The sequence below is a fragment of the Octopus bimaculoides genome, chromosome 1 (genome assembly GCF_001194135.2).
Source record: "Octopus bimaculoides isolate UCB-OBI-ISO-001 chromosome 1, ASM119413v2, whole genome shotgun sequence".
Classification (NCBI taxonomy): domain Eukaryota; kingdom Metazoa; phylum Mollusca; class Cephalopoda; order Octopoda; family Octopodidae; genus Octopus; species Octopus bimaculoides.
The window spans coordinates 148,140,377-148,149,999 of record NC_068981.1 but is presented as its reverse complement, the minus strand read 5'-3'; the positions used below and the strand labels follow the sequence as shown (position 1 = coordinate 148,149,999).

The window sequence follows — 9,623 nt, the reverse complement described above, 5'->3', positions numbered from 1 at the left end:
TATATAAAGACTGATAGAGCTATTTATAAACAGGAGTGTTTGGGGGGTATAAATATAGCATTTTAAGTTGATATGTTTTAAACCAAGTTGATAGTGGAGTTATTACAACATATAATAAATAGACAGAACACCAGACAAACTACACACACGACTGATAAAGAAAGGAACAATCACATATAGACACACAGGCATGTCAGTGTATGTGTGGGTGAATATATATACACATATATATATATATATATATATGCATATATATATATATATATATATAGATATATATATATATATATATTAAAGTCAAGATGGGTAGATAGATAGGTAGGTAGATAGACAGACAGCTGCATACACAATGAGCAAGAGTGAGAGAGAGTACAGTAGGGACATATACATAGATGTTACTTGAAACACAACTGAGGCAAGAGTAAAACAGTAGATTCTACTGATGGAGTTGACATTTTACTGTCATAAAAATGGGTATCAACACAAATATGATATATAGGTAGCATAAAGACACTCGTACACACACAGGTAAAGTTTATGGCACTCTAAGGGTAGAAACTAAACAATTTCTCACACACACACATATATGCAGACATATATATATACACACACATACATTTAAATGCCTGAGATGAGGAGTTGTTAAAAAGATTATAGTTTTTCAGACTAACAATCTCATCTTCAGAGATAAAAACAAGAACATTCAGTATTTACATCTACACTAAGTTTTGATTTTGTTTATCTCTGGTCATCATCAGTTATCTTACATATGGATACATACATAGCAGAAGATTTTTATAAGGTACATTTATTTTTAAATTAAGGGTAGTAATACTCTTATTCACTATACTATTAACACAGATTAGAAATAAAAGACTGTTGGTTCAAATCCAGTTTGGCACTTTCCATACATCAAAGTTAGATATCTGATGATAACTGACAAACTAGTTGAAACATAGTATCGATATAGATGTTAAAGAAAAATATTCTCATCTCTAGAAATGAGGTTAATAGCCTGAACAATTATACATGCACTTACATATAATATTGTGTGTTTGATTGTGTGGGGGTATGTGAAATTATGTGCACTTTACATACAGTAAAAGTCACATATATGCATGAATGCAAATAAAATCATGAATACACACACAAAGAAAGAAGAGAAAATATGGTGGTGAATTAGGTAAAAATGTATATATATATATATATATAAATATATATATATACACATACACACATGAACAGATGTGAAAATCAGGCAAACAGATGGACACACATTTACAGATGGAAACATAGCACAACTGTTTACACACGCATACATACACAGATAAGCTAAATAAATAGATGTGCACTCTTTTACGAGAATAAATCTCAGCAAATCATACACACATACACAGAAAACACACACACGCATACACAAATGTTAGACGAATGTGTGTGCATGTATGTACATACAATGAATGTAAAATAAACATGAATACATGGAAACATGATAAACAGTGGTGTGTATACATACACAGTGTACAGATGTGAATTAAATAAACAGATATGTACACACAAATATAGAAAAAAAATTGTGTACACATATATACATATGTAAACCAAATAAACAGATGTGTGTATACAATGTACAGATGTAAACCAAATACATATAAAAAAATTGTGTACACAATGTACAGATGTAAACCAAATAAACAGATGTGTGTACACAATGTACAGATGTAAACCAAATAAACACATATGAGTGTACAATCTCTAGATGTAAATCAATAAACATGTGTGTACACATTTCCAGATGTAAACCAAATAAACAGATGTGTGTACACAATGTACAGATGTAAACCAAATAGATGTTTATGTATAAAGACATCTACAGATGAAAAAATAAAGTTTAAAAAATGTGTGAATGTACACACACAGATGTAAACCAAATATACAGATGTGTGTATATATATGGATGTAGACCAAACAAACAGGTGTGTGTGTATACATACATTAATAGATGTGTATAATCATGTCTGGTAAATGAAATTGAAAAGTAAGACATTGAAATAAATAGAAATTAAGAAAGATACTAATCAATTGTTTGTCTGTGTGCATGTGATTTAATTAATGCGTGTATGTAAAGCTATGTAGTATGCATACATATATGTAATATAAATATGCATTTGTGTGTGTGTGTAGTTGGTGCATGCCTGTTTCAGTGATAGTACTTGTAGTGTGAGGTGTTATTATACTGTGTGTTAGTGTGTGTGTTTATTCAAGTATATAAAGTTAGATACCCATTCTCACATGATGAAACATAATGAGGTGCACATGTAAATGAATGAAGGCTTAACATTAGTTTTAACACGCTTAGTAAACGCATTTAGTTTAAGACAGCTTCTCTCTGACCTCACTGTCCATTTGTGTTGGTAAATTATAGCAAATTTTTGAAGGGGGTGGGAAGGAGGAAGAGGGGAACAATAACAATGCCAACAGCAATAACTCCACTCATCACCAGAATATATATACATATATGTATATATATATACATGTATATATATATATATATATACATATATATATGTATTTACATACGTGTATATATATACATACATATATGTGTGTGTGTATATATATATATATATATATATACATACATATATGTGTGTGTACATATATATATATATATATATACATACATATATGTGTGTGTACATATATACATATATATATATATATACATGTGTATTTATACATACATATATGTGTGTGTACATATATATATATATATATATATATATATATATATACATACACACACACACATATATATATGTTTATCATTTTTGTTTACTTTCCCACCATCCCTCACAATACAACCACAGGACTGTCTTTATCCTTGTCTTCCTTACTAAGGAGCTCCTGTACATCATCTTCGTCATCGCTGTCATAGGACTTCCCCGATTGTTGAGACTGCTGTGACTTATTCGACAGCTGGGAATGGCGGCCATAGCCACCTCGTTGTGGAGCCAAAGTCATTCGCTGATTTACAGGCTTAACAGTGATAATCAGATTAGCGCTGTTTGCAACCATCATGTCCGTGACCTGGTCAAGAGTCTTGCCCATCACCTCGATACCATTCACTTCCAAAACCTCATCATTCACAGCCAGAAGGCCAGTGCTTTCAGCAAGGCCTCCTGGAACTAGACGAGAAATGAAAATTCCAGGTACTTTTTCCACCCCAGAGGAAGTCACACGAAAGCTAGTACCATCTCGTATGTAAAATCCCAATGGTTTATCAGAACCATTTTTCATGAGTTTCACACGTCTGTGTGTCTCTGGCACAATATCAACATCAATAATAGCAGAGACACGGCGGAATTCCTCAGGCATACCAATCCTAAGACGTGGCTTTGGTGATGCCTCTCCAGTTCCTATCAACTTTGAAATTGGATTTTTCCTTTTCATTGGTCCTGAGCCATAACCATTCACTTCACCATAACTCTCACCTGAAAAACAAAAACATACAATAAAATAAAATAAAAGAAAAAATAGAATAAATAAATAAATAACAACAGATGAGATAGGTATAAAACCAAATTTAGTGCGGCTCCAGAAAACAGAATACTTAGAAAAAACAAAAAAAAACAAAACAAAAAAAAACAAATAAATAAGAATATTTAATTTGAGTAAACTTAAATTATCAAGAAAACTTAATTAAGCAAGATAATGGTACAAGTAATGATTTCTTATATTTTCAAAAGGCCACAGACTTTTAGATAATTTAATTGATCTTCATATCAGCAAGACATCATTACAAGAGAACACAAGCTGAAAGAAGTGAAAGATTTCCAGTATCTTGTAGCCAACTCAGTAAAGAGTATTAAAGCTTATATCACTCAAACTTAATCAGTATCCAACAAAATGGCAACAATATAGAAATCAAATCTAAATCAAGACCTGAAACTTAAATTCATCGAAGGAACAATAGTGTGCCAATGTATGGAACAGGAACAAGGACTCTTAACAAAAGCATGATAAAATTGGTTGCATGATACCTACACACTACTATAAAGCTCAATATGTCAGAGGCAATACTGAATTTTAAGGCAATCTACTTCCAGTAACATCCACATTATGTTAATAGAAATTAGGGGTCTTTGGAAAGGATGTAAAAACTTGTACAGTCTAAGGCCCTAAACAAACTAGATGTTGTCTGGAAATCAACCCTGTCAGACAACCTTAAGACAAATTTTTTTTCTGTGCAACAGTAGTCAGTCCTGTTATATGGAGCAACAGCCTAGATGCTTATCAAAAAACTGTAATCCAAGCTAGATGGAACTCACACCTGAATCTTAAGAGCAGTCTTGGAGAACTCATCTCACCAAGAAACAGCTAAATTGAGATCTCTTGCCTGTTTCCACCATTGTAAGGGAAAGGCATTTATGAATTGTGGGACATTGCTAGCAAACCAAACAAGAGCTGGAAAGTGCCCTACAGCTATGGATGCCAAAGCAGGCCATCTGAATAGAATGTATGTAGATCAACTCACCAGAGACACTGGCTATCTATCTGAAGACTTTCCTCAATTGATGCAAGACTGAGATGGCTAATGTGTGGGGGTTAAAAATGTATGAGCAAGCTCAATCAGATGATGCTGATGTGGGAAAAGCAAAGATGAGGTAGTATATCAGTTGTGACTCTGAAAGCCAACTCACAGCTAAAGATCGAGAGGAAGACCTCATTTATGTATATCAACCAACTAGTACAAGACACTAGGTTTACAAAATTTGGAAAATCAAGCTATTGCTTTGGATGATCATGCTTTCTGGAAGTTACTTGTTGGGAGCATCTGAGCTCACTTCATTGAAAAACCAAAAAAAAAACAAAAATATGTACCTGGTACTTATCTTATATGAACCAGAGTGATATATCCTCAGGCCAAGAGTGAAACTAAACAGCTGTTAACAATGATTAAAACTAACAATCAGAGGTTCTTTGAGATTGCTTGACCTGCTGGAAATATCAGCCAGATCTTTCTCAAATTACACCCTGTCATCTGAAATGGGAAGACATTGGATAATGTAAAATACACTCAAAAACAACATGTAATGGTCATTGGTGGAGCAGCCACAATTATGGGTCTAATATATCAACGTTGCTATGGGGCTAAACAACAGTAATAACGACAGCAACAATTGTGTAGTAGTGCCAGATGTACCTTGGAAATGTAACCATTGCTCTATAGCACTAGTTATATCTAATGACAAACATTTTAATCAACTAATGTCATGTAGATGAAAGAGTGAATCTGCTTTCTTTGGATAAAACAACATTATTTGCAGGTAACATTCGCAGAAAATATGATTCTGCTTCTCAGCATAAATTATTGCTCCTTATGTAAAATTAAATCATTTCATACATAGGCATAATGAAACACTTGTTGCAGACATGATATTTAATCTCTAGTTAATCCAGTACCTTATCCACCTGGCTATATCATATCTACAAATTAATACATGAAAACTTAGCTAAGTGGACAATACTAGTAAGATAAAAAAAAAATATTAGATTCACGACCTTAATAATCATTATGAAAATAACTAATTTAAAAAAATTTAAACAAAGGCAAGGCAATCCTAAAATTTTAATTAAAATTAATTAAATAAGCAATGAAGTCTGACTTTTAGTATGATGACATCTTACAAACCATTATAAACTGTAGTGAATATAGTTTCTTCTGTTTCATGTAAAACATCAAATGTAATTATTATAGAGCAAAATGTATACAGTAAATTTAGTCTGGAATTTATGTCTACCATTATCATTCATTTTATGCATTAACATTATACCAAATCTCATTCTTTCCTCTTTATCATTTATCAGCATTTTACATTAGCTTTTCCCTGTTGGCATGAGGTGGAGGGTTATTTTGAGGTAATGTTTTTTGGATGGATGACATTCCTGTCACCAACCTTCAACCATTTCCAAGTCAGGTAATATTTCCCCTTGGACAGACATGATTTTGTGGAATACTAGAAATGAACAACATTGCTTGTATGACGGTGATACTTGCTTGCAGCTATCTGGTGATGTTAAGACAAAGGCACACACACACACACACACACACACACACAAACATGGCTAGTCAACATTTCTCCATAAGGAACAATGGACCAGTTTCCCCAGTTTCTCTGGTATATATATTCTTCCTTGGATGAGTTGCCAATCTGTTGCAGGATTACTCACTTTTACCAGCTGAGTGGATTGGAGCAACATGAAGTATTTTGCTCAAGAATACAATACATCACCCAGTCCATGAATCAAAACTACAATTTTGCAATCATGAGCCCAACACCCTATCCACTAAGCCATGCAAAGATGGGCTTCTTCTAGTTTCTTTCTACCAAATCCATTCTCAAGGCAATAGTAGATGTTTGCCTAAGGTACCACGCAGTGAAACTGAACCCTCACATAGCTCATAAACAAGCTTCTTAACCAAATAGCAATACCTGTGCTTATATGGAATGTTTCTAATAATTCACATACTTTGAATGAGTTTGATTTTGACCAAAGTATGAACACTCAAAAGGAACCACCTCCCTCGCTTTACAGTACAAACTCCTTTAACCACTTTGCTAGTTTTACTTAATGGCTTTTTTAACATGTCTATATACACCAGCTTAGCAAAGTAAAGCTGTCCCAGTGGTTTTATTAATTTAGTTCAATGCCACCATCTGGTACTTAAGTGCCTTTAACAACAATGTCCACTCTGTCATAAGCATGGACCAAACCAGGTCCCCAGTCTGAAGATATCGAGATATTTCTTGCTTATTCCCACCAGTCTGCAAAAGGTCATGTGCACTGCCTTTCCTACTCTCATTAAACCATAAAAAAATTAAATATCTATATTTTAATGAAGCTTTCAGTACATTCCCATAAACAATTCTGAACACAAAACTACTAACAAGCTTATGTTATATATGAGATTTCTGAAAGGATTAATCATTATTATTACATTTAGCAGCATTTTTATAAGGAAAAAGTTTGATAGTGACTTTCAAGTTTTGTTGTTTGTTGATTTAGCAGACAGTCTGAGGAAGCCAATGAACAATGAAAATCCAAAGTCACTGTTTGACTATTTTCTTGTGAAAATAAATTTTGATACTCTACATAAACATTATTGAGTGACTTTCCAATTAATGGTTGTTTTTATGTGTATAACAATACATTACAACAAACATTTGTGTTTGTGTGTATTGCTTGTGTGTGTGTATGCACATGACAGTAGGGATGGTGACAACAAGACATAACTATGTAACATAGAAATGTGTTTAGCCCCAGGTTAGCTCTGATCAAGGATTCATTATCATTCTATTTAACAGCATTTCAATATATTGTAGATGTTATCTTTAGTCTCAGGTCAACCCTGATTGAATAAAACCTGAAATCAAAAACATTCCAGCACTGACCAAACTATCTTTTTTGCATATCCATGAGATCGTCCAGTGTACTTCCTTTTTTGAGTGGGGTATGGCAAGATCTGAGTAAGATTTGACTGCTATTTCTAAAAGTTTGTTCAATCACATTGTAGCTGCTTCTCTCAGCGGTTCAACTTGGTAGATTGGAAATATAAGTAACGTTGCTTAAGCATCTTACTTCAAGACACAATACTTTCACTCACAATCTAAACTTATGAGCTAAGAACCAAGACACATATTTTACAATGCCACTGTATCTATAAGTAATCTGCGATCAATAATATGAGTTTTCTAATCTTAGAATCAATTTTGGAATCAAACATTTGAATTAAAATAACCAAGTGAGTGGTGTATCCATAAACCAAGTTATAGATTTTGAGTTCATATATACACAACAAGCATTTTTGTTATACTAAGGAAACCAATTAATTCTTTGGAGTAGATTCTTAAGCAGAATTGAGGAATGTTTAATGGTATATGGAAGATTTCTGTCTTTCATCTGCCAAATACTTCAGTATCTAGAACTTAACACCAGTTTAAGAAACCTCAGCAACTTAAGGAGACATCATTGTAACTATTGTTGGACAACAATAAATTCTATAGTAACTTAATGTATGTGTGTGTGTGTGTGTGTGTGTGTAAATTATGATTTAACTACTTGGTTTTAGGAAGGGCATCCAGCCATAGAAATCATGCCACAACAGACAATTGGAATCTGGATAGCTCCTTGCTAGCCAGCTCCGTGTCAAACTGTCCAACCCATGCCAGCATAGAAAGTGGACATTAAACAATGATGATAAAAAAATAAATATACACAATTCTAATAGCTCCACAGAAGCTATAAGATGTCACACAAGCACCCAGCTCAGAGTTCACCGCTTCTTATAGCAAAAACAGTCATAGGCTAATGAAAGCGATTACATAACTCCTGTTCTTTTGCAATTGATTTATTGATATTATGTACTGTAATCGCCTGACAATGTCAAAGCATTAGAATATTGAATATTAACAACTGTTATTGGTATCACCATGCTTAAGTGAAATCCTTGTGTGTGTGTGAGAGAGAGAGAGAGACAGAGAGAGAGAGAGAGAGACAGACAGAGAGAGAAAGAGAGAGAGAAAGAGAGTATACATACACACAAGACAGGGTTCCACACAATTTCTGTTTACAAAAGTCACACCACAAGGCATTTGTTAGCACAAGGCTATAGTAGAAAATGTCATAGGTACTGTGCAGCAGGACTAAACCAGAAACCACACGATTGCGAAGTGAATTTCATATCCACACAGCCATGCTGTGTCTCTAATTAAAACCAGGAAATGTTATAGCTATTTCATAAGAGTCAATTTTTATCATATTAAATATGTCACCATATTAGTTACATTCTACAAGAACAACAGGAAAATACCGATGTTCCATTTTCTTGCTTATCTATTTCACCAACCCATAATTCTATACATTTTATAACACAATTATTATATTACCAATGTTTATAAGAATTATTGTTTGACTTACTGATAAAAGTAAAAATCAAATATTTGAGACACTTTTAGGAATGCCTTTCTAAAAGACAAAACAAAATCCATAAAACAGATATTGGCTATTGTATTGATTCCTTTTATTCTAAACACTGAAGTTACATTAAGTCATATTGCAATATACAAATCTATAATGGTACCAGAATAGACACAACCCAATGGCTGAAACTAGTAAAAGAATCTAAGTAAGCCACCAGTTATTTATATGGTAGTATACTCATATTTATTGATTCTCAATCCTCAAAATAACCTGTTGGATGAACTAGAGATATGCACTTTCTGTCACAGTAAGGCTGTGTGGTTAAGAAGTTTGTTTCCCAACCACATGGTTTTGAGTTCAGTCCCACTGTGTGGCACCTTGGGCAAGTGTCTTCTGCTACAGTTTTGGACCAACCAAAGCCATGTGAGTGGATTTGATAGAGGGAAACAAAAGAAATTTGTCATATATTCTCTTATTCTTTTACTTGTTTCAGTCATTTGACTGCAGCCATGCTGGAGCACCGCCTTTAGTCAAACAAATCAACCCCACAACTTATTCTTTGTGAGCCTAGTACTTATTCTATCGGTTTCTTATTACCAAACCGCTAAGTTACAGGGATGTAAACACACCAGCATCAG

At 33.5% G+C, this 9,623-nt stretch overlaps 1 protein-coding gene across 1 annotated transcript in view; it reads right to left on the bottom strand.

Moving 5' to 3' along the window:
- Nucleotides 1–9,623, bottom strand: part of LOC106869712 (partitioning defective protein 6) — an 82,289-nt gene that overhangs the window by 3,358 nt on the left and 69,308 nt on the right. The window contains exon 3 of the mRNA XM_052971383.1: nucleotides 2,898–3,494. Within this exon, the coding sequence (XP_052827343.1) occupies nucleotides 2,898–3,494 (597 nt within the window). The remainder of the gene's footprint in view (nucleotides 1–2,897; nucleotides 3,495–9,623) is intronic.